The following is a 26,278-nucleotide window of genomic DNA, read 5'->3' as shown; positions in this document are numbered from 1 at the left end:
TGGCTAATGCAACTGTGCTGTTGTTGTGAAATTAACAACAGCCCAGCCACAAAGTGGTAGACCACGCATACTTACAATGCATAGCACACAAAAATATTCAATTCCCTGTTGCATCACTCACTACAGATTTCCAAACTGCTTCTGGAAGCAAAATCAGCAAAAGAGCTGTGTGTCGGGAACTTCATGGAATGAGTTTCGGTGGCCGAGCAGCTGCACACAAGTCTAAGATCACTATGCGCAATGCCAAGCACTGGCAACCTACCAGAATGCATAGTGCACTAAACTTTAAAGTTTGGTGGAGGAGGGATGATGGGCTGGTTAGGGTTTGGGCCCCTCAGTTCCAGTGAAGGGTGATGTTGATGCTGCAGCACAAAGACATTTTACACAGTTATCTGCTTCCAGCTTTGTGGAACAGTTTGGGGAAGAGTCTTTCCTGTTCCAGCATGACTGAGCCCCAGTGCACAAAGCAGCTCCATAAAGACATGGAGTGACCAGTTTGGTGTGGAGGAACTCCATTGGGCTTGACCTCAACCCCACTGAACACCTTTGGGATGAACGGAGATTGTGAGCCAGACCCTCTCGTCCAACATCAGTGTCTGACCTCACAAATGATCTTTAGACTGAATAGACTCACATTCCCACAGACTCTCTCCAACATCTGTAGAAAGCTTCCCAGAAGAGTGGAAGCTGTTAGAGCAGCAAAGGGGGGCAACTTCATATTAATGGCCATGGATTTAGAATGGGATGTCCAACAAGCTCATATAGATGTGATGGTCAGGTCGTATGCAGACTCTAGACTCTAAAAATATTGCTTTTTTTATATTAGTGTACAATTCCCAATGGAAAAACCACATAACACATATAATGTCTTATAACTTTTGCCAGGCTGCATTTTATGTTTTTCCCCCAGTATGTTCAATGTAGCAAATAAATAGTGCTTAGAAAATCACTTAGAAAACATACAAAACGTGTAATTTGACCATTTATCTATCTTTTATTTAATCATATAAACTTGCTAATGACAAAAGACATAAGTGTATGTTAATGACAACCTATAAATACTTTAAACTACAGTCCCTGTTTGAGAAAGCAATATATTTTTTGTAGGTTTTTTATTACATGCTCAAAGTGAATATCAAAAGTACTCCAGGAAGAAGATGCACATCAGGAAAAGGCACAGTGCTAGTAGACGATGTCCAGTTTACAGCATGCACAACATCTTAGTAATGGACAGTACCTTCCTATAAAGAGAGAGAGGAGAAAATATGCCGCTATTAACTTTCTCCTTTTCCCAATGTGACTCTAATACTCGCAGTTTGTCACTGAGTCCGTAGAGGTATCTGAGCGAGGCCTCAGTCTCCTCTGATCCCAATATATATTTGTATAAATACATTCTACATGGTTTGAAAAATGTAGAATACAGCAATATACTGTATACCAGCGAAGGCCACATCAGCAGCTGGGTTTACTAAGAAGAGTCTCACCTGCTAAGGTTGTTTCATTGGTTACAGTCACTGGCTCCAGCACTGGAGAGGAAGAAAACAAATGGTGACTAAATAAAAAAGAGAATAAAGAAAAGTTTGGCCTTTTTGCAACATTTCCCATTTAGCAAATGTACTCTGTGGGCATATGTGTGAAATTTCATCCTGTTATCACTGCACCATGTTTTCACCATTTTTGGCTCGGTTAAAGTAAGAGTAAAGTCCCAGGGTTGACATGCTGACTCATTCAGAGATTCAGCCTGGTAAGAGAGCAGACACTCAGCATTAGCAGGGGAAGCCGCCATAACTAGTGGCGGATTTAACCACCAACAGAAAAAGGGCAAACGGCAGCTTTCACCCCCAACGGCAGAGATCAGTGGCCTGGCTTCTGTGAGAAAGATAACAGATAAAATCATGAACTGAAGCCTTGGCCATGGGAACAAAGGGCTAGTTTAGTCTCTAAATGAGTGGAGAACAGGAGTCTTGGAGGGATGTAGAAGGAGAAGGTCAGCAGCATCTCAGATCATCTATTAGATCAGTGCACTACGAATAACGAGCACATTCGTTAGAGGAGGTTATTCGTGCAGTGGTATTTGAGATGCAATCAGATTCATGAATATCTTACTTCAGATCGGGCCTCCACAGTGATGTCAGCCTCGACAGGATTAAGAGGGGAGGAGCTTCTGGTAGAAGCTGGCGGTGACTCTGATAGGTAGAGTGGGGACGAACTGCGGCTGGCCTGTATCGGGAAGCTGCACACAGGAGATGACATCAGATACATATATGTGGCAATTGCGTCATACAGAACTCTGCAGTCACACGAGATCATCTCAAGAAATAATCTCATGTTGTATGTAGGACCGTATAAATGAATCACTGAATCATGATGCATTGATGTGAAGATTTCTGAATGAATTAAAATGAATTATGATTAGACTAGATCAGATTTGCTATTGTTTTCACAGTCTGTGCCATTTGTACACTGCGGTGAGACATACAGAGATCATTACATTCAAATGGACACCAAATAAACCTGAGCACGGGCAAGCCCACCCATAAAGCACCATCATAGGGCCTATATATATATATATACATGTTACTTCCTCTAAAGGCAGACATTGCAGAACATGTGTTTCAGCGGTTTAGCTTGTTAAGGGCTGGTATGACTGAAGGTAAAGGTGGACAATATGGCAAAAATATAATATTGTGATACTTCAGGAAATGTTCATGATGCACAGTCACTGCGTTCCAAAGTCTGGGCTGCATTTCTCGGCCGCTGTGTCATAGAAGGCCGTTCCAGAGTGAAGGATCCTTCTTATACAGCCTGGAAGTGCAGCGTACGTTCTGAGTGATTTCAAGGACACAGATGTATCATTCCAGGCCTTGGTTACCCACAGTTCTCTGCGACGTGAAGGAAATAAAACAGCACCATGAAAATGGCGGGAAGCGAAGCTGTTGGAGCAGAGCTCGTTTTAAAATGTAAGTTGTTGACGTCCTTCAATTCGTCTTCGTCACCTTATAAAGTGTAAAATGACTGATTAATTAAAGCGTTCGTCCATGTATCGTATATCGTCTGTATATCGTATATTGTCCGTATCGTATATCGTCCGTATATCGTATATCGTCCGTGTATCGTATATCGTCCGTATATCGTATATCGTCCGTGTAACGTATATCGTCCGTGTATCGTATTTTATTTAGAAGTATTTGTGTATGTATGTAGTTTATCATATTAGATAAGAACGTCTCCTCCATTTCCAAAGCAACAAACTCAATCAGGCTCCATTTTCTCTCTCCAGTTCCCTCACGAGTTTGGCGCCACTCTGGTGTCGTCACCACGCATCCTCGTTAGGACTGATCCATCTGTGTGACCAATAGGCTACTAAGGAGGAGTCTTCATAGGACAGCCCTACCGAGGACCCGCACTACCTCAGCTTTGGAACGCAGCTAATATGTCACGACATCTGATCAGTTGGAACAGGAAAAAAGAGCCTGCAGTCCTATATAAAAAAACACTATTGAAAAACTGAACACAATGATTTTTATTCAGTATTTGGCACTAAATCCAGTTAAACTGGACTAATTTTGCTCTCTTTATAATGGAACATGCATTAAGTCAGTCTTACACAAGTACTGACGATATTGATGATACACTGTATGGACACTGTATGGACACCCCTCCTAATTATTGAGTTCAGGTGTTCCTGCCACACCCATTGCTAACAGGTGCACATTGCCTTGCAGTCTCCACAGACAAACACTGGCAGTAGAGAGTCGTACTGATGAACTCAGTCACATTAAACATGACTGTCATAGGATGCCGCCTCTGCCACAAGTTGTGAAATTTCTGTCCTGCTAGATCTGCCCCTGACAACTGTAAATGCTATTATTGTGAAATGGAAGCGTCTAGGAGCAACAACAGCTCAGCCACGAAGTGGTAGACCACCAAACTCACAGAGTGGAGCCGCTGAGTGTCTATCCTCTGTTGAATCACTCACTACAGAGCTCCAAACTGCCTTTGGAAGCAACATTCAGGGGTTGGTCTAGAACCCTTAGTTCCAGTGAAGGGAAATCTTAATGCTTCAGCAGAACAAGACATGAATGTGTTTATAGATGCTTACAAACATGACATTCATAGAAAGTGTTACCAAATTTCTACCACATTGTATTCAAATACAGTTAATCTATGTGGGCCCACACTCTACTCTCTCATGCTTCATAGCAGTTAATGAACAAATTATAGACATTACTGAATAAGAAGTGTTTGTTCCTTTTCATTCACATTCAGCATTATTATATTTTAAGATTTAAGACATTATTATCAATCATCATGTCATAGGATACCACCTCTGTGTAAAGCGCCCCCACTGGACTCTGGAGCAATGAAACGTATTCTGTGGAGTGACCAATCACACGTCTCTATCTGTCAGTCTGATGGACTAGTCTGGGTTTGGCGAATGCCAGGAGAACGTTACCTGCCTGACTGCACTGTGCCAGCTGTAGAGTTTGGTGGAGGAGGGATGATGATATGGGGCTGTTTTTCAGGGGTTGGTCTAGAACCCTTAGTTCCAGTGAAGGGAAATCTTAAAGCTTCAGCACCAAGACATTCTGGACAACTGTACACTTCCAACTTTGTGGAACAGTTTGGGGAAGAACCTTTCCTGTTCCAGCATGACTGAGCCCCAGTGCACAAAGCAGCTCCATAAAGGCCTGACTGGGTGAGTTTGGTGTGGAAGAACTTGACTGACCCTCACAGAGCCCTGACCTCAACCCCATCAAACACCTTTAGGATGATCTAGAACAGAGATTGTGAGCCAGACCCTCTCGTCCAACATCAGTGTCTGACCTCACAAATGCTCTTCTGGATGAATGGGCAGAAATTCCCACAGACTCTCTCCAACATCCTGTAGAAGCTTCCCAGAAGAGTGGAAGCTGTTAGAGCTGCAAAGAGGGACCGACTCCATATCAATGCCTATGAATTTAGAATGGGATTCATAAAAGCTGCTGTAGGCGTCCCGATACTTTTGTCCATGTATTATGTTCAGAAAAGTGTACTGTATTGTATCACAATAATGATATATATTGTCATATTGCGCAGCACTAGCTAAAGGTACAAAACTCGTTGCAAAGCCAGCTTTTTTACACGCCAGTGTTCTGTATCTCTGATCTGATGGAAGTAAGATGAAGTAAAAGTGCAGTGGATGACTGGGGTCTTGTTCTATTGTAAGAGCCCCTCTTAAAATAGCCATAATATTTAGGGTTTACAATTTGTGTGTGGGGAGGCCTTTGATTTTTGAGACGATATCTGTGATGCTTGATTGTTTATCGACACTTTTAACTTTGTGAAGAAACAAGTTATAACAATACAACATGATAGACTCAATTATGCTTCTATAGAGGAGTAAGAGGAATGAAGGTGCTACATTTGGTGTCTTTAACTTTCTAATGACAGAAAGTCTTTGCTGACATCTCTTGTACAGGGTCAATTACATGCTGGTCAAAGCTGATTTTATTGTCCAGATTGAGTCCAAGGTACCTTCCTGGTAATCCATTCAAGGTGTGAAATAAACTGAAAACAAAATCAAAATTCTTATGACGTTATGATGTCATTGTTTATCTGCTTCCCCCACAATCAGCTTCTGTCTTTCGTGTTCTTAACTAACTAGAGCTGCAGCACTGCTCTGCCTCAGGGTGGCGCTGTAGCAGACTGGGTCACCCAGTCGGTCTTTCATAGTCTAGAAACTGTAACTCTGCCCGGATTCCTCTGAAAAACTTTACAATGAGCTGCAGCAGATCTGTAAATCTGAAAACTCGCCCAGTTTCCCAAGAGTTTGGAGTGAAGAGTGACTGTTCCTCATTTCTCACACTGAAGACAGAAGAGGAGACGAGGAAGATCTCAGTTACTGTGAGGAAGAGCGCAGAACCGCACTAGAACAGAGACTCTACAGAAGAGGAGACGAGGAAGATCTCAGTTAATGTGAGGAAGAGCGCAGAACCGCACTAGAACAGAGACTTTACAGAAGAACAGCTGATAAAACAGACATTTACTGACATTAAAGCATCAGCGCCGCTATGGAGAGAGAGATAGCAGACAGACAACAGGGGACCCCCGAATACCAGGGGGGATTTCATACACTGATTCCATCCATTTTTGACTAAAATAAAGTAAATGGGCTAATATAAAATATAAAAAGTTTATTTTTATATTTCACCACTATGCAAGTTGTTCCTCCAATCACATTTGTGTCTTTAAAGTTTAATTGGGGTAATATATGATATTTCATAACGCATTAAACAGTTTTCTGAATAATCATACATAAATTGTTGTGAGTTTTACTTTTACATTCATAGTTCTGGAAGCAAATTTCCAAACAGTCAAATCAATTTCCAGCAAGCTGTTGTAGCAAATTGGTTCTCAGGTCTAAACATCCATCCATCCATCCATCCATCATCTAAACCGCTTATCCTTCTGGGTCGCGGTGGGGTGCTGAAGCCTATCCCAACTGTCATTGGGCGGAAAGTCTAAACAGTTCTCTGTTAAAGTTTCTGCTAATACCCTGCTGCCTTACCTCAGCTCCTCCCCGTCCAGGAGTGACCAGTAGGTGGCGATTTCAGCCCCAAGGGCTAGCTTCATGTCCAGCAGCTCTTTGTGGCTCATGATCTCTTCATGCAGGTCACATTTTGCTGCCTCAATCGCAGCTTCTAGCCCAGCAATCTGAGCCTCGTACCTGGAAGCTATTGAGGTCGCCCGAGACCGAGCTTCAGCCAGACTCCGCCTTAAGCTTCGGTTCTGGAGGAGAAAAGAAGAAGCAAGTAAATGAAAACGTGTTAACAGTTGACTCAGTTTGAGTCAGTTGTGTTCGTTGTGTTTAGCTGGTGAATTTGCTATCTAGCTAGGCTGCCATTTTAAATAAGAATGTGTTCTTAACGACCTACCCGGCTAAATTAAAGGTTAAATCAAAAAGCTGGCTAATAGGTTGCCAGCTACAAATACTGTGTTGTAGTAAAATGTGTAAGGAGTAGCAGTAAAGCTGTCTAAGTAAGAACCTACCTTTTACTATGTAATCCCTATATAACCAATATGTAGAAAGAATTTGACCCCATGAAATGTTCTTGTATGATTGATACTTTGGTCACTGCCACTACTGTCTTTCACATGTATTCAATTAAAAACAGCACAAAGAGGATAGATTTAATATTTCACCCTATCAATGTTATTGATTTTTGTAAATATATGCTAATTTCAAATGTGAGGCCTGCAATACATTCCATAAAAAATGGGACAGGGGTATTGTACGACTGGAAAGTTGGGACAACAACAGGAAAACACCCGTTTCTGAACTTTCCCCAGGTGAACAGCTGAATAGGTAACAGGTGATGCTACCATGACTGGATATAAAAGCAGCATTCACCAGGCTCCGTCACCACTTAGTGAAAATCTGTGTGAGCGAATAGTCCAACAGTTTTAGAACAACATTTCTCAATGCACGACTGCAGCGAATTCAGAGATTTCACCATCGACAGGCCATAACATCATTAAAGATTCAGGGAATCTGGAGAAATCTCTGTGCGTAAAGGACCTTCACCTTTGACCCCTCGGACAGCACAGCTTCTGTAATGACTATAACCATCTGGGCACAGCAATACTTTGGAAAACCCTTGTCGGTAAACACACTTCGTCACTGCATCTACAAATGCAAGTTAAGCTCTAGTATGCATATGGATCATTCTCCATTTGGAGCGGGAATTCAGGTGGATACATTTTTTCATCCCAAAACTAAATAATCTTAATATGTCCATTAAAATCTCCTATTATCATTTATGCAGAAAGGAGCTGAATTCCAAACATGTTCTACAGTCACTGGTGTTGTATGAATATGGTGTAACTCCAGTGACGGTGACTCCAGTGACTTTCTGGTTAAAACTGAGGATTCTGTAAATGGGCTGACTCATTGTTGGTCAGGTGACCTTGTGAACTGTTTAAAATCAGTAATAAAAATGATACTTTGTCATTATTTTGACTACATTTTAATTACCCAGCCATTAAAGTACAAAACACCAGTGACACATAGAAGTTATGAGCTGCCTGAAAAACAAAATTATTAATAAATAAATGAAAACATAGTGAGCCAGTGTGACTCACCTTCTCATGCCTTGAGATGCTTCCTCTCTGATGAGCCTCAACCCAAAGAGGCAGTTTAATAGAGCTGAAAATACTGTGTTAAAATCTAAAATAAGAGTCCTGATAATACCAGTGAGCAAAATCTCTGAGACAAATGAATGTTTTAAATAAAATAATTTTTTTTAAATGCAGTATAACGTTAATGATATAAAATATATGAATTTTAAGTTAAACCTATTAAAATAAAAATATTGTTTTATATTAAAAAAGGTTTCTCAGATGTTGAAAATTGGTTTTGTGACGAGCTGTTTTACAGACGCAGAGCGAATATGAAACAGGATAAAGAAAGACAAATCAGAGAATCATAAAGGAAAAGTGTTATTTAATCTGAGCTCAGCTGTGTAAATGTACATACTGACTTTTGGAGCTGTGCCTCATATTTTAAAAATCTTTTTAAGCCCTGCAGCCTTTGTGACTTGGTTTCCCACTCCAGATGGAGAATGACCCATATTCATACTATGCATATATCAGCAATATCCAGAAACGTGACCAACTTCTCCTGCTTGCGTCCCTGCTTGTTTTTTAGCAACACAGCGTGGCTTCATATTAAGAAAGTGCAGCTGCTAGACTGACCTGCCTGCAGTCCAGACCTGCCACCCACTGAAAATATGTGGCACATTATGAAGAGCAATATACAACAAAGGACACTGTTGATCAGCTGAAGTGTTTCACACTTTCACAACTACAACAATGTTCTCAGTTCCGAACATGTTGCATGCGTCAAATTTCGAATGAGCATGTATATATATATAATTAACTTTATTTTATATATATACTATATATATATATATATATATATATATATATATATATATATATATATTTTGCACATGTGATTGAATTAAAAAACAAAAAATTCAAAGATTTTTTATAATTCTTAGATTATAAGAAGTTCCTTGAGGTTCAGCAACACCAGAAAACTCATTGTGGTGCACTCCCAGTCCCAAAGACACCTGGGATTCATTAGAGCACTTACTTGGTGAGTAGTGATGTTTACATGGTCCAAATTAGCGATATTAATTATTATCCCATTATCCATTATCTTCTACCATTCACTCAACTTACACTAGAGCCCAAGTCAGGCTCGTGGCACAATCCTATTCTGACCGCAAAATGATTGTAATTTTCTATTAATATTATCCCATTTCAACATTAGCTGCACTACATTTCCCAGCATGCACTGCAAAGAAAAAAAAAAAGAAGTTCAAGCAAATGGGCAGTTTTAAAAACCCTGCTGTCCACTGGGGACACTTAAAGAGGTTTAACAATATCTGCAGCTAATGTGGTCTACTGCTTCATATAAAACTATTTATTTTCACTTAAAATTACTTTCGAATCGTTTGAGGATTCAGTGCGTATTTTATGCCCCTGTAGTTTTGGCATATTGTGAATAAACAAAGGCCAGTCGTGGCAGACCTGTTGAGACTTTGTCATTCGGCCCTTTTAGTGGCTGTTTGATGCCCCTGCACTAGGTAAACACTCAACTTACAAGGCTTAGTGACATGTTGTGGTGCATTCATCTGTTTGATCAGTCAACTTGAGACGAGCGCATCCCACAACAATCCCCATGAATCATGCTCTTCTGTGTAAAACCATGGTTTCGAGGGACTGTGTAGACGACGTAAAAGTCCCTTCGACAAACGAAAGGATGTGAGATGTTTGGCGTTTAAAGCCAGCCGGCAACAGTGATCAGCCCAGCCGTCCTGTAGGCTGTTTCATAGTGTGCAATTGATGGGGGGGGTTTCTGATGGCAGGCATGGTAGAAAAAAAGCTGTATAAAGCACAGCAGCCATCAACCACTTCCTGTCTGCTGTTCCTGTGCACTGAGATTTATTTCATACTTCTTCCGTGGTAATCGACGTCAGCAGCCGTCGTCAGCAGGTCCAAAAGCTGTTACTGGATAAAACAGTCTGCTTTGAGCGCTGCTGGGAAGGAGTGAGCCTGTGATTCACCGTCTGAGGCTCACTTTCACTACCAGGCGGTGGTGAGGAGACATAAGCTAGCGTGCAGATTCAAAACTTGGGTGCAGCGGTTTCACAGGAACAAATCTAACGCATCACGCCTGGGCCAAAGTAACACAGCTGTTGGTGTTGTTAAATATGCTTTCGGAAACTACCGTCTCTCTCTCTCTCACGCACACAGTGATAAATATAAACTCACCACGCTGATAAGGTTGTGTAGCTGTATTAAAAGGGTCTGTAGTTTCCTTCTACAGGCTGCAGTCAGTTCAGTAGACAAGAGAGGCGGCAGAAGAGCCAGACTGCCTCTCTGAGTCTTCTTCTTCTGGAAAACAAGCAGAGAACAGATGTGAGCTCCAGTTGTACAACATACTTCATAAACAACTTCCTTATTTTGATTTAAGATAAAGAATTAATACACTGAATTGTCCGTTTGTTAGGCGCACCAGCTTTCTACCTTTAATCCTTTGGACGTTTTATTAGAAACACCTACCTTATAGGTGCACTTTGCAGAGAATGGTCCACTAATCAAATATGTATCATAACTTGTTAGTGGTGGTCCTGTGGTGGTCTCTTTTCCAAAAAGAAACCACCTTGCCCAGCATTTGTGCTGACGGGATGTCTAAAGCTAGACTATGGTTGTAGAACATTCAGGAGGGACGTAAAGGGGACGGGATCGGTAGTCTCCTGCACCACACTCGTTCTGTAGGGCTTGGGAATGTGATGTCATTACAGAGTGTCACAGCTTGTGCAGCAAAAATTCATATTTCGACTTCTTAACAACTTCATAATTCAGAGAATCCAGTGACACGTTTAAATGCAGCCTGATAATCCGTTAATAATCCGTCTAACAGCTCAATCAGAATAGAATACGTCCATGTAGACACCTCAGTTGGAATAGGCTAGTCTGATTGAGGTCATTCAGAATACAGTTTCTATCCGACTGATCGAGGTGGGTAATCCTGTAAATAATCTGTTAAATAGAAGAATAATATCTGTGTAAACGCCTGTATCTGATTACGTTCCCTATCAGAAAGTTTAAGTCCGTTCTGATCATGTTCGTCGCGTCATACTGAAAGTTTATACCGTTCAACATGGCGGAGCAGAAACTGGTCTGCAGAGGAGACGAAGTTTATCCTCTGATCTTTAAAAGACGGCGGTGGGACGGACGTCCAGCTTACGTGTCTCAGAACACGACGTCTTCCTCTCGGCCTTCTTTAATAAGGACGTGTGAAGGACGTTTTCCTGAGTCTGACATCATTTTAAAGCAATTATAAACACAAGCGCTGCTCACTGCTGCTCGTCTCACTCTGACTGGACTTACGTGATGCTGGTTGTCATGGTAACATCTACACTAATGCGTATAATTTTAGGTTGGATTACTTGTACTTCAGATTGTTGAATAGAGTGAGAATTAACACCTCAGTCTTAATCTATAATCGGAATGTATTCGATCAGGCTGGCAAAAATCTTCAAACACAGCCGTTCAGAGGACTAAAGTACATCAGATAAAATGTAGCGAGTTTAGAACCACTTTGTTGATCCCAGGGCGCGACAGCGCTGATTTTCAAAAATCTCATGTACGGTACAGTAATAGTATCTTTAGCTCGACAACTAGAGAGACTAGCAGTGTTTGCTAAAAGTCTACCTACAGTACAGAATAGTAGAACTAAGTGAAATACACTATGTGGACAAAAGTATGTGGACACCTGAGCATTACACCTATATTGGAGTGGCCAGGCGTCCCCGTTTGCTGGGAACAGCCCCCATTTTTAGTGGGGCTGTCCACGGAAATGTCCCAGTTTTAACTGTGAACCAAAAACACACCAGAAAAGCCCTAAGAAAGACCTGCAGGAGCGCAGACGGGCTGGGCTTGTTTGGCCAGAGAGAAAAGTGCAGCCCCGCCTCTCAACCTCCTTGCAAACCGCAATTTTTTTTGAGAGAAGTTATGTCCCGACTCAGCTCTGCGATTTCGGCTCAAAAGATGTGTTAAAGGTCCCCTTTTTCAAAATAAAACAAGTTCATTCAATTATATAAGCATTTAGTCACTTACTGTTTATATGTCTGTGCAATAGAATATCGTTGCATGTGTTTTTAGAACAATTTTGCTTGCTGTTTTGCAGGAGTTGCATTAAGGTGGAATGTTAATAGTGAAGTGAGAGGGTGGATGATAGTTGTCCGCAGAGCATTCCCTCATTTTTTTGCTTAGTCTGATGAGATTAAACCTGATTAAACCAACCAGTGATGATATGTGGTGGTTTTTAGAGCAGCGCTGGAACTTTAACTCCCTTCGTTCACTGTCGTGCACATGGCAGCTGGGCGAACTCTGCGGACAAAGGTGCTACACAATAAAGCCTGTGGTTGGTCGGTAAAAAGGAGCTGTGCCGTGAAACAAAGACTGACGACTTTAAGGAGCTTCACTGCGCAAGACATGCTAAGCACTTTGGCAGAGACACCACTGTTTCACTGTGAAAGGCGCATTTGTTAAATAAACAATGAAAACCTCCTAAATGTAACATGTTAAGTCTGTTATTCGGTAGTGCTGACTAGGATTAGCCTTATATTTAGGTTCACAAGAGGACGAGGCTGAAGTTGGCTTTCTATTTGCCAGCTTCTTGTTCGAATTTTCCCATTCCACCTTAAATGCTAAATTTAAATTTAAATTCAATGCTAAATTTCCTTCGGGATCAATAAAGTATTTGTCTGTCTGTCTGTCTGTCTATCTATCTGTCTGTCTATCTATCTAACTAAATGGTGGCGGTATTCTGGACTCGCACGTCACCACAGTTAGAACTGTGATAGAATCGTTTTCCACTAGTCATGGGACGTATCATAAAATCTCATAGCATCACCTGCATTAGTGGACGAGCAACACGGAACTGCAGAGCGTAAGTGAGCTGTAAGCTCGCAAAGATGCTTTTGGCTATGCTGAGGCCTTAAAACACAGGGGACGCCATGATCTGCTGCAAGAAAGTAAAACACCCCCCCCAACCCCATGTCGGCCTTTACCATGGGTTAGCACAGTACAGCAGTTACCATGGTCTGGAAACTGGAACCTGTTTTCGGACCCCTTATTTATGTCATAGATAAAAACATTGGATATTTTTACAATATATTGACCGCCGAATTGGAAATGTCTTCATTTCAGAAATCTGGTCACCTTAAACTATATGAGCTGGACATCCCATTCCACAATCATGGGCACTAATATGCTAATATGCAGTTGCAGTGCTGAGAATGACCCACCACCCAAATAACACCTGCTCTGTGAGGGTCCTGTGGGGGTCCTGACCACTGAAGAACAGGGTAACAAAGCATGCAGAGAAACAGATGGACTACAGTCTGTAACTGTAGAAACTACACAGTGAAACTATATGGTCAGTGGAGCTGATAAAGTGGACAGTGAGTGTAGAAACAAGGAGGTGCTTTAAAGTTAGGGCTGATCATTGTTTATCTGAGCTTTATGCACCATCTGAGTGCCCTGGATTTACATTCAGGACAGTCTGAGTGACAGGATTTAAAGTGCTTGCATGTCTGGCAATATTATTAGCAACCTGATTACATATCTAACTGCTATATTATGAGGAAGTGAAACCCAGTAATGTTTTGAACATGCTGGGCAAAAGTGGTGGGAAAATCTGTTAACAGATGAGGCCCTCTCACACACACACACACACACACACACACACGCACACACACACGCACACACGCACACACACGCGCACGCGCACACACACGCACACACACACACACACGCACACGCACACACACACGCGCACGCGCACACACACACACACACACACACACATACTTTGTACCATGCAACGATGCTGGCATATAGTCTGAGGGCAGACTGTGGTTTTACGATAGTTTCAGTAAAAACATTCTGAAGGACTCGGGCGGATGCCGTTACCACACCAACAATACGGAAAAGGACAGGGCTCAGTGGGCTCCTGATCTGAGCTCGGTGTACATGACATGCAGAATATGCTTTTCTGAGCATATCACCAGTAAAAACACTGACTAACTGCATGTTTTATTACAAGGTTAGCATATTTAGGCCTGTCTGACTGGATTCAGTGCAGTGCAGTTGGTAAAACACTGAATAAAAATCATTATAGCTGTAGGTTTATTATTATTAACATTATTATTATAGTAGTTTTATTTGTGGACGAATGTGCTAGAGACAGTTCTATATAGAACCTTCTTGAAAAGGGTTCTATACAGCACCCAAAGGGGTTATTCTATTGTTATAAGCTTGACATTGCAGCAATAGAAGAACCCTTTTGGGTGCTATTTAGAATCCTTTTCAAGAAGGTTCTATATAGAACTGTCTCTAGCACATTCGTCCACAAATAAAACTACTATAATAATAATGTACATAATAATAAACCTACAGCTATAATGATTTTTTTTTAGCACTTACAAAACCATCTACAGCACGTTCTCCATCAGTCTAAAGAACCGTCTTTTTCTAGGTGTGTACTAAAGAACTCTTTTCATGATGGTAGTTCTACTCAAACATGGGAGTTGTTTCAAATTCAGTTACACGGTGAGGTTTTGTACATTTTTATAGCTTATGGTCAAAATCCTGAGGCCGATCTAAAATGTATTAAAAAACATACACTCTGCATCCCTTTGACAGCCAATACACACACACACACACACACACACACACACCACACACACACACACGCACACGAGTGCACACACGCCATACCACACTCGCATATGCATATCACTGCTGAGCTACCACTGGACGATGAAGCTGGTGGTTCAGATTCAGAGCTTTCTCTCTTTCCAGAGCCTTTCTTTTCCAAAACCGTTCTATGCTAGTTTGTGTGCATCACTCTCATAATGTACTGCGCGGTTATGAAAAATAAAAAACACTGTAGGAGGATATTTATGTCGTAACCCCAGCGTTGATGTTGTGACACAGGGAAAGGGGCAAGCAAGACAAATTTTGACGATGTATGAAGCGGCTAATAATCTGCGTTTTCATTGAAAGTTGCACATTATTTTTTTTCTATTACGTCAGCTAGGCTCAAATATGTTTCTGACAGCACCCCCTGACAAAGTCAGATGTCACCGCAGGGTTCTCGGGTGAGAAAGGCTGCCCTCACGTCTGTGCAACCTTAACGAAGACCTGTTTGTAGGTGTGACCTGGACTAGCACTGGGGATGTATTTGCAGAGAAGATTTGGGTGACTATTGAATTCTAGTGTTTGTTAGAAATGTTAGCCCTGTAGCTCCAGCGCTAAACTAAAGAAGCAAATTGATCGACTGCATCTGAGCCAAGTGGAAAACTGTATAGACTTTTCATCTAAACATTGCTTAAATCACTAAGACTGACACGTGCTGCAGTTAAAAAAACAACACTTTGCTGACTGCGGTTATCACCACGTGTGATTCTTTGGCCCTGTGAGATTTAATCTATGGTGGAAAATTGAGGTTTCACTGACAACTGACAAAGGTGTTTGCGCGCGTGTGTGTGTGTGTGAGTGTGTGGGTGGGTGTGATTAACTTTATCTGCTGCGATTGAAACAGGTTTCACAGGCGGAGAACAAAATCTCTGCTGCATCGCCAAAGGACTTTATACCGAATAAACACTTTTAATGACATTTCAGACGTTTTACTGAAACATTCTACAACAGCAGGGTGACTAAATTATAGCTGACCGCTCTCATCCTGGACATCACCTCTTCCAGACTCTCCCCTCTGGTTGAAGACTCAGCTGTATTACAGTAACTACTCTGGAATAGAACGATTATTTATGCTAATTTTCATGATTCTATGTACAACCCCATTTCCAAAAAAGTTGGGATGCTGTGCAGAATGCAATTAAAAATAGGATGCAATGATCATGAAAAGCATATTTTGGTAAACCGTATTTTTAAATGAAAATACTACAACGTATCAAGTGTTGAAATTGAGAAATTGTATTGTTTTTTGAAAAAAATTTGCCCATTTTGAATTTGTTGCCAACAACACGTTCCCAAAAAGTTGGGACAGGTTCATGTTTACCACTGTGATTCATCACCTCTTCTTTAAACAACACTCTGTAAGTGTTTGGGAACTGAGGAGACACTGCTGTAGTTTAGAAAGTGAAATGTTTTCCTGTTCTTGTTGATATAGGATTTCAGCTGCTCATCAGTTCGGGGTCTCATTTGTCATATTTTTCATTTCATAATGCGCTGAATATTTTCAGTGACAGATCTGGACTGCAGGCAGGTCAGTTTAGCACCCGGACTCTTTTAATACGGAGCAATGCTGCTGTAATACATTACATACAGAGTCTTTTAATGTTATTATGTACCGTAGATGATAAACAACAAAATTTGTTTGCTATTTTATGTTGAGAAACGTTACTCTTGAATTGTTGCACTATTTGATGGTGCAGTCTTTCACAGAGTGGTGAACCCCTCCTCATCTTTACTTCTGAAAGACTCCGCCTCTCTGAGATGCTCTTTTATGCCCAATCATGTTACTGACCTGTTGCCAGTTAACCACCAGGTGTTTTTTTAGCTTTACACAAGCTTTTTTGGAAATGGGGTTGTAGAATCATTTGCTTTACTAAAGAACCTTTGAAGCACCATCTTTGTTTAAGTTTTGAAAGAGTGTGTGTGTGATATACATATATATATATATATATACACATATATATATATTTATACGGAAATAATTAATATATATTGAATGAATTGTATTATGTATATATATGTATGTATGTATATACAACAAACACCAGGATGAGCTTAAAAGAAGGGGTTTCTAATATATATATTGCATTTTCCATGATATAATTACCAACTGAAATAGCTTCTAACAAACAAGTAAACAAACAAACAAAACAGTTTCTTGGTTTCACCCACAACAACTGGCACTTTGATGACCTTAGCTCGTTAGCAAATGTGACCTTTTCACGCTGTGAAATTTTATCTCTGGAGGGAAATCAAGAAACAGATGACAAAGACATGTGAGAGTGTGTGTGTGGACCAGGTTTATCCCACATTGTGGGGACCAAAACCTGTTTATACACTCACACTGTGGGGAATTTCTTCCTTGTGGGGACCACAACATAAATCATTACATTTAAATTAAGATTAAGGTGAGGATTAGGCTAGTAGTAGTACTAGTCTCCAGGAAATGAATGAAAGTCTATGTAATTGTCCCACAATTCACAGAAACAAGATTGTGTGTGTGTGCGTGTGTGTGCGCGTGTGTGTGTGCGCGCGCGCGTGTGTGTGTGTGTGTGTGTGTGTGCGCGTGTATGTGTGCACGCGTGTGTGAGATTAACTTTATCTGCTGTGGTTGAAACACTGGTTTCACATGCTGGGAACTGTCTAACTCACTTCTATCCCACATTCTTTAAAAATCTAAACTGTAAGATTATTAATTGACATCTAATCTCTGAAGTACATGGCAAAATGTATCACATCACACTATGACATGAAGGGGTTCTCACAGGAAACTTGGATGACTCAAAGTTCTGGTCCATAACACATCTTTACTTGGCTTCACAGCGTACAGAAAAGGGGGAAACAGTTTTTTTTTAGGCTCACAGCTCTTACTGTTAGCTGGCTCTAGCTCTCTCTAGCTCTGCTACAACAGCCACCACCTAAACAGAGCCCAGCCCCGCCCTTCACAACAAAAGTCCCTGCAAAAGACCAGAGTCTAAGCTTTTCTGATGTGACCAAAAATAAATAACCAAAGCTTAGCATGCCCGAAACACTGTGGCAACAGCTACCAGATTATTTTTTAACTAAACAGAACACAGGTTCGCTCTGACTCCACGATGCTGTGACCAGTTCTGTAATGCATGCAAATCCAGTACTGTACAAAAAATCCACCCTTCATTTATTCAATTTCCAGTCAAAACAGCATGCAACCAGCTTCTAAGACTGAACTTGGAAAAAATGGAAGCTGAAATAATGGCAAAGACTGAACACCAAATACTGAAAAACGAAATATTATATGTAGTTGTTGAGGCTTCTGTTTAATTTTCTGTTAAATATATAATTAAATAAATGAAGGTAGGGACTTCTTCACAGCACTGCAGGCTTAATAAAATATATCTTATTAGTGTTTAAACTATGAAAAACTCAGGGGGTGTATCTGTAAAGCCCACAGCATACGCAGCCCACCTTCTCCAACAAACGTCCACAAATCTAAACTCTGGGCTGTTATTCTAGAACCTTTTCCTGTTTTCCTTCATTCACGCCGGTTCATGTGATTTGTCATTTTTTTTAAAACATTAAAAATCCAGCTGCCAACATTAGAATGTCAGTGTTTGTTGCAGTGTTGAGTCAGTGGGCGTCTCAGCCTCCTCAAACTACAAGTGAACCTCCACGTCTCACCAACATTGTTAATTACGGATTTAAAGACAACCTGAAATCAAAATGAACCTTTTTTACCTCATCAGTTTATGCCCCTGGCCATATTACCCATGATTCATCTTACTATAACACCTAGCATGACTTTTTTCAGCCTCCTGAATCAACATGGTGTTTTTTTTTGGTAAAAATCTGGTGTGCACCGGATACTATGTGGTGAGCACCAGATACTATCAGATGATCACCAGACATCAGATACTATCAGATGAGCATCAAAAAAATACACCACATCCATTTCAGGTGCTCACCCGATAGCATCTGGTGCAGACCACATAGTATTTGGTGCTCACCTCATAGTTTATGATGTGCACCTGATAATATCTGCTGCTCACCACATAGTATCTGATGCACACCTGAAAACACCTGCACTAATCTAGGCCCTTTAAAACACCTGGACTAATCTAGACCCTTTCCAATATCCACCTGGACTAATCTAGGGCCTTTAAAACACCTGGACTAATCTAGACCCTTTCCAATATCCACCTGACTATCTAGGGCCTTTAAAACACCTGGACTAATCTAGACCCTTTCCAATGTGCACCTGGACTAATCTAGGGCCTTTAAAACACCTGGACTAATCTAGACCCTTTCCAATTTCCACCTGGACTAATCTAGGGCCTTTAAAACACCTGGACTAATCTAGACCCTTTCCAATTTCCACCTGGACTAATCTAGGGCCTTTCCAATATCCACCTGGACTAATCTAGACCCTTTCCAATATCCACCTGGACTAATCTAGGGCCTTTAAAACACCTGGACTATTCTAGACCCTTTCCAATTTCCACCTGGACTAATCTAGGGCCTTTAAAACACCTGGACTAATCTAGGGCCTTTCCAATATCCACCTGGACTAATCTAGACCCTTTCCAATATCCACCTGGACTAATCTAGACCCTTTCCAATATCCACCTGGACTAATCTAGGGCCTTTAAAACACCTGGACTAATCTAGACAATTTAAAACACCTGGACTAATCTAGACCCTTTCCATACAACTATGCCTTTAAAACACTGGACTAATAACTAAAACCCGGACTAATCTAGACCCTCTCCAACACCCACCACAGACTGATCACACCCCCCTTTTCCATCACTGCACTTTAAATCCTTTAATGATTTAAATGCTGCTATGAAACTCAGTCTTTCTGTACAGTTTACAGTGACAATGTTTACACTGGTTCCTTCATCACTAACATGTTGCTTGATGCCAATACGCGTGTGTGTGTGCGTGTGTGTGTGTGTGTGTGTGTGTGCGTGTGTGTGTGTGTGAGAGTGTGTGCGTGTGTGTGTGTGTACATACACATGATGCCCAATCGTCTGTACTGTTTTGTTGTCCTGACTAGTATTTATTGTATTTACTGTCCTGTATATTTATTATCAGGTGTGTTTACTGTATATTCTGCATTTGTTTCACAGGACACTCTGTGTAGTTCTGTGTGATGTGCTGCTGTTGCGTGTTTGAAGCCTGAAGAACCTCATTTTGTTCCAATGTACACAAGTTATATTGAGGAATGACTTTAAAGACCACTTTACTTGACATGACTCTGTCCTATAGTGTTTTCCAGTGGGCTCACTGGCTTGTCAGTCCTTAATCTGGAGGGGTAAAATATGAACTCTGAAATTTGGTGGGGACTGTTGGTTCAGTGTGCCGCAGCCTTGCAGCAGAACAGCTCACCTCCTGCAGGACTTTGGTGATGAAACACAGCTCCTTCCACAGTTGTGCTCTCTTAGCCTCTAGCTTCAGATGCACCCTTGATGTCATCTCAATATCCTAGAGAGGACAAAGGTCTTAGATGTGCAAAGACTGTCCTTCCTGTCCTTGAGATGAAAATGAAAGCAATCCTCACACATTCTAAATACAGGGTGGCCCAAAAAAATTGACATCATTTCGAGCCAATTCTCCCTCAAATGATCTCGAATTTTAGCGAAATGTGTAAAAACTGACCAAGTTTAATTTTTAATGTTTTTTTTGGTAACACTTTCTATGAATGTCACCTTTGTAAGCATCTAGAAACACATTCATAACACGTTATAATGCATTTATAAGGAATTATAAACATGGCTATAAATATTTATAAGAATGCATTACACGTTATAACCATGCTTATTATGCATTATGAATTGTTACCATAATACATTATAAGTACTGTTCATAACAAATTATAAGAGCTCATAAGTCGTATTAGTCCGCTCTAAGTAAAGTGAAGCGTACTGTACTAAAGCCTCCTCCAGTGTTCAGAGTGAGGCTTCAAGTTGAAGTTTTTACTGAAGGATTTACTGAAACACTAAAACATTCACAGTAAAGCACATTACAGGCTTCAAATGTCAGAGTTTAAACTAGAGCTGCCATCAGTGTTTTACCCAATGTGGGAAAGGTAATGTTCACCACCGTTAGCTTGGTATTTGTCTTTACTTTATGCTCTCCAAGCTGGGACTGACTTCTTTGGCACTGACAGTATAACATGTTATCAACACTACTTATAATGCATTATATTAACAATTCAATGCTTACAAACGTGACATTCATAGAAAGTGTTACCTTTTTTTTTTCAGGTTGAAGAACGGCGCTCACTAGAAATGAAAAGGCACTTTGTGTGTTAGAAGATGCTCGAACGCAGTCAAACAAGAGTGTGCAGTGCGCATTTTCCAGAAAATTCAATAAAATGCACCAACTGGAAAGCAGATTTGGACACGGCACAAAAAATTCAGAGAGGAAGGCTGTCTGCGTAGGACAAAGGGATCTGGACGATCACCAGTATCGGGAGATATTACATTTGTGAAGCTGTGAAATCGGTTATTAAATCTACATCCCTCTGAATTTCTTGTTCAAATATTGATAAATAAATCTTGATTGTTCAACATGAAGCCTGTTTAATTTCATTTGCCAGGACATGCAGTTACTCAGATACTCACATCTCAAATGATGTCAATTTTTTGGGACACCCTGTACATGACTAATCTGTACATTTCTAATGTATTATTAGTGTATTAAATGTATACATGCTGTACACCATTTTTTCCCTTCGACAATACAAAAATAATCATGTAGAGAGACAAGTAAAGTCATAATTTTAAAAATCTGTTCATCGAGGATCAAAAGGATACCAGCTGTGACAGTTCACATCAAAGACAGGTCTTTGGTATCACCTTCTTCATAGCAGCAATGCCGGCCTCCAGCTGGAACCTGATTACCCGTTCAACATCGTATCTGTGGATTCAGACAACACTAACATTCAGCATTCAATATCCATGAAAACCTTCTGCAAACGTTATGGGAAAAGATGGACTGTAGTGCTAGAAGCTGATACAGCCAGCATAGGTAAGTAACGTAGATACTTACCAGAATAGAGTCGGCTCAGGTCTGAGATATACCAAATGAAATCAATGTGATTTTTCCATTTTTAACCATCTTTCTACTGTTATTTTATGTTTTAAGTGTCCTACTATGTTATTTTCCATTTTCATGTGTTTTGTTTTTCTTTTATTTTTATTTTTTTGTGTTTTTACAGTTATTGTTTTATTGACTGTTATTACATTTGTATGTATGTACAGTATGTCACCTATACCCCAGGAGGAATAGTTGCTATCGTGATAGCAGCTAATGGGGATCCTAAAAATCAACAAATAAACTAATTTTCATAGCTATGGATTTAGCCCTGGGCTGTAACGCTAGAAGCTGATACAGCCAGCATGAACATGCAGAAGAGACTGGAATCCTGTTTCTACTGCCTTACTGCAAGTCATGCTTGTGTCCATAATGAGTTGGGGGATGAGCTTTGGGTGAAGAAGAAAGTAAAATATGGTGAGAGACAAACTCACTGCACTGTGATTAGGATCCACACTGAACTTTAACATGAGATCTGCAGCACTGCTGTGATGCCTGTGTTGGTCAACAGTGCTCATTATCACTTGTTTTGCACCAGTGGCTGAATCAACACACCAACACATCAACACACCATCCTACACACTTAAAATGATGGTTCTTCAAGGGTTCTTTAGTAAAGAAAATGGTTCTATATAGAACCATGAACATTCAAAAACCCTTTCCATGATTAAAGGGTTCTTTGCATCATGAAAGCGTTCTTCAGATTAATGGAGAATGTACTGTAGATGGTTCCATATATAACCTTTTTGAAAAGGGTTCTATATAGGACCAAAAAGGGTTCTTTTCTTGTTACAATGCCAGGCTTGGTACAATGGTGTTAGGTGGTGTAGAGGGTGGCTGATATGGTCAGTAATGTCTACCTACAAAGTGCATCTATATTGCAAGTGTTTAGGTACAACAGCCAATGTGTGCACATTCAGTAAACTTAAACTGGAAACTCTGTATGTTGATCAAATCTGAATAAATTAAAAGAGAAAATCTCTGCTGGGCTTTGGCCACTTACAAGATGTCCACTACGACTGGTCAGGTAAATGATCATGTCAATGTTGGTGATATCTGTGGATTTAGGGCACTAACCATCAAACACAGAGCATAATGACTAAACAGTTCTTGGTTTCACTGGAAAATCATTCATCAAAAAATTTAACACTTCTTGTGGGGTCCCACAAGGTTCTGTTTTAGGGCTTTTCTCTTTGTATGCTACCTCTAGGTGATGTCATCAGGAAACATTATATCAATTTTCAATAATGTTTAAAAAACTTATAAAAACTAATAAAAAAATTGCTAAAAGGACATTATTTAACCAATATAAAGATCAGTTAGGTGGATAGGTCCTTGATAGTTGGAACAATACTATGGTGGAGTTTCATGGGGGGGAGGGACGTAGATACTTACCGGAATAGAGTCGGCTCAGGTCTGAGATATACCAAATGAAATCAATGTGATTTTTCCATTTTTAACCATCTTTCCACTGTTATTTTATGTTTTAAGTGTCCTACTATAATATTTTCTTGTGTTTTGTTTTTCTTTTATTTTTATTTTTTAGTGTTTTGACTGTTATTGTTTTATTGACTGTTATTATATTTGTATGTATGTACGGTATGTCACCTTTACCCCAGGAGGAATAGTTGCTATCGTGATAGCAGCTAATGGGGATCCTAAAAATCAACAAATAAACTAATTTTCATAGCTATGGATTTAGCCCTGGGCTGTAGTGCTAGAAGCTGATACAGCCAGCATGAACATGCAGAAGAGACTGGGATCCTGTTTCTACTGCATTCCTGTAAGTCATGCTTGTGTCCATAATGGGGGGGGGTGTAGTTGGGGGATGAGCTTTGGGTGAAGAAAAAAGTAAAATATGGTGAGAGACAAACTCACTGCACTGTGATTAGGATCCACACTGAACTTTAACATGAGATCTGCAGCACTGCTGTGATGCCTGTGTTGGGTCAACAGTGCTCATTATCACTTGTTTTTGCACCAGTGGCTGAACTGACCCAAACAGAAACCAACAGAACTCGCAGTTCTAGGTTCTAATTATTTTCCACCTGTGTAAGACGGTGAGGACTGTCATAATGACCATAATTAATGATTTGGGCCACAGTCAGTAATTGTATACCTACAAAGTGCACTTATATGACAGGTGTTTAGGTACAACAGCCAATGTGTGCAGATTCAATAAACTTAAACCGGAAGCTCTGTATATGTTGATCTAATCTGAATATATTAAAAGTGAAAACCTCTGCTGGGCTTTGGTCACTTACAGGATGTCCATTATGACTGGTCATGTGTTGGTGGTATCTGTAGATTTAGGGTACTAACGATCAAACGTAGAGCATAATGAATAGGCAGTTCTCGGTTTCACTGGAAAATCATTCATCAAACAAATTTAGCATTTCTTGTGGGGTCCCACAAGGTTCCATTTTAGGGTCTTTGCTTTTTTCGTTGTAAGTTATCTGTAGGTGATGTCATCAGGAAACTTGATATCAATTTTCATAACTATGCTGATGACACGCAATTATACATTTCCATTCCTTCTGATAATCAGACTGACCAGCTAACCTTTATCCTGCATGTAAACACAGTCAATAAAGTAGCTTCTTATCATTTGAGAAATAACATTTAAGTTCGGCCTTTTCTCTCTCAGAGCGAGTTGAGCAAGCAGAGATGATCACTGTAATGATCTTCTTACTGGAGAGTACAGTCCATCCTCTAGAACCTGTACAGAACACAGCAGCACGGATCCTCACAGCACCAACACAGAGAGCTCATATCACCCCGTTACACACTGCACTGACCGCCTGGATCTGTTAGAGAGAGTTTAAAGCTCTGCTGCTGGTTTTTAAAGCTCTAAATGACCTTAAAGCTCCTGAATGTCTGTAAAGTACTTTGAGCTGCCACTGGCATGAAAAGTGCTCTAAAAATAGACATAATTATTATTATTATTATTATTACATTTAATGCAATTCCAATATCCTTAATACTCCTGCCACATGTGACTTACCTGGCTTTAAGCTGGAGTGCACTTGTTCTGATATTATCTAGAACTCTCTGTAGTCTGACTGTGTCCAGAACCAGACATTCCATCTCCCTACGACTCTCCAGCAGCTTGTCCTCCTTTTCCATCACACTCACCACAGCACCCTTATCCACTGCTGTGGCATACACTCCTCCGCACAGCTGAGTCAGCCTCGCCTCCAGGGTGACCTTCTCCTCCTGCAGCTCTTTCACTTTGGAGATAAGCCCAGCCAACCACTCACAGCCCACTAGGCCAAAGCTACCATCAGCAGCCATTAAGGCTGACCCAGATAACGGGGTCAAGTCAGTGCTCCGTGTGATGGTTTGGCTCATGATGTCAGTAGGACACGTTGGTGATGAACCTCCTGCTCCAGCTCGTCCCATTTCCAGCCCTGAACCAACATCAGCACTCTTTTCCAAGATTAGCCCAAGACCCAGACCTCCATCCAGCTGCAGCCTCAGTCCAGTGGCAGCTCCAGTCCTGCCACCATGGCACAGTCCAGCGGCCCGAACACGAGAGGACATCAAAATCTGAGAGGTGGACGTAGCACTCCAGACGAGAAGGAGAGTGAATTGTGAAGCGGTTGGGGGAAGTGAGGTACGGGGAGATGGAGTGAGGCTTTATACACAGAAACTGAGAGGGAGGGATTTTACTGCCTGGAAAAAACTCAACCAGAGTTTTGCCTCAGGACAAAGCAGGAACACTGAAAAAAGTGGTATCTTGGCAAGTGAAAGGATCTTAAATCTAGTCGATATATCTCATATTTATTTATACAACAATCGCAAAATGAGAAATACATCGACTAGATTTAAAGCAGCATTATGCGAGAATTAGGATCTTTTGCTCTCGGGCTCCCCCTACAGTCGCAGAGTATATTTCACTTTTACACCACTGAGTGTGTTTATTTGCACTCAATAATCAGATCATAATCAGATTTCTGCAGTTATCTGATTAGTCAAATGCCGTGTAAACAGCACACTCGGAGTAAGATCTAGAAATGTGATTAAGAAATCTGATAAAGAGGCTGGATTTGAGCTCAGTAATCAGATTTCTTAGTGAATGTAAACTCTCACTCTGATTTCTTTCAGATTTCTCGGTCTGAGCATGTGCAAAAAACAGACGGCAGCACTGGAAATAAGCAGCGTTGCTGTGAGTTGCATGAAAAAACACTTTTGGAGTGACGCTGAAAGTGACTACATGCTTGACGGAATGAAGGATTTTATTATTCTTCATCTTCTAAATGATGTATGTTCATTATTTTCAGCTAAAGTGACTCAAAAAAAAAGCCACAGCATGAAGTTTTATGCTGTGTTTACGTCACGTCTTCTTCTGTGAGTCTATTGGCTGGTTGCAAAGCAGAAA

The 26,278-nt window shown here is 40.7% G+C and overlaps 1 protein-coding gene across 2 annotated transcripts; it reads right to left on the bottom strand.

Annotated features, from left to right (window-relative positions):
* Positions 1-971: 971 nt before the first annotated feature.
* Positions 972-25,528, bottom strand: LOC118799195 (glial fibrillary acidic protein-like). 2 transcript variants are annotated; one of them, XM_036558925.1, is made up of 8 exons: positions 24,902-25,528; positions 21,660-21,720; positions 20,188-20,283; positions 10,324-10,446; positions 6,551-6,771; positions 2,107-2,233; positions 1,485-1,526; positions 972-1,241 (listed from the first exon to the last, which is right to left on the bottom strand). In XM_036558925.1, exons 1-7 carry the CDS (start codon positions 25,438-25,440, stop codon positions 1,512-1,514), a joined length of 1,182 nt encoding a protein of 393 aa, XP_036414818.1. In that variant the 5' UTR covers positions 25,441-25,528; the 3' UTR covers positions 972-1,241; positions 1,485-1,511. The 2 variants fall into 2 exon arrangements, with proteins under 2 accessions (XP_036414818.1, XP_036414819.1); XM_036558926.1 differs by having other exon boundaries at positions 10,324-10,443.
* Positions 25,529-26,278: the final 750 nt, after the last annotated feature.

The sequence above is a fragment of the Colossoma macropomum genome, unplaced genomic scaffold (genome assembly GCF_904425465.1).
Source record: "Colossoma macropomum unplaced genomic scaffold, Colossoma_macropomum, whole genome shotgun sequence".
Taxonomy (NCBI): domain Eukaryota; kingdom Metazoa; phylum Chordata; class Actinopteri; order Characiformes; family Serrasalmidae; genus Colossoma; species Colossoma macropomum.
Note: the sequence above shows the minus strand (reverse complement) of the source record. Positions and strands in the feature narration are given on the sequence as shown.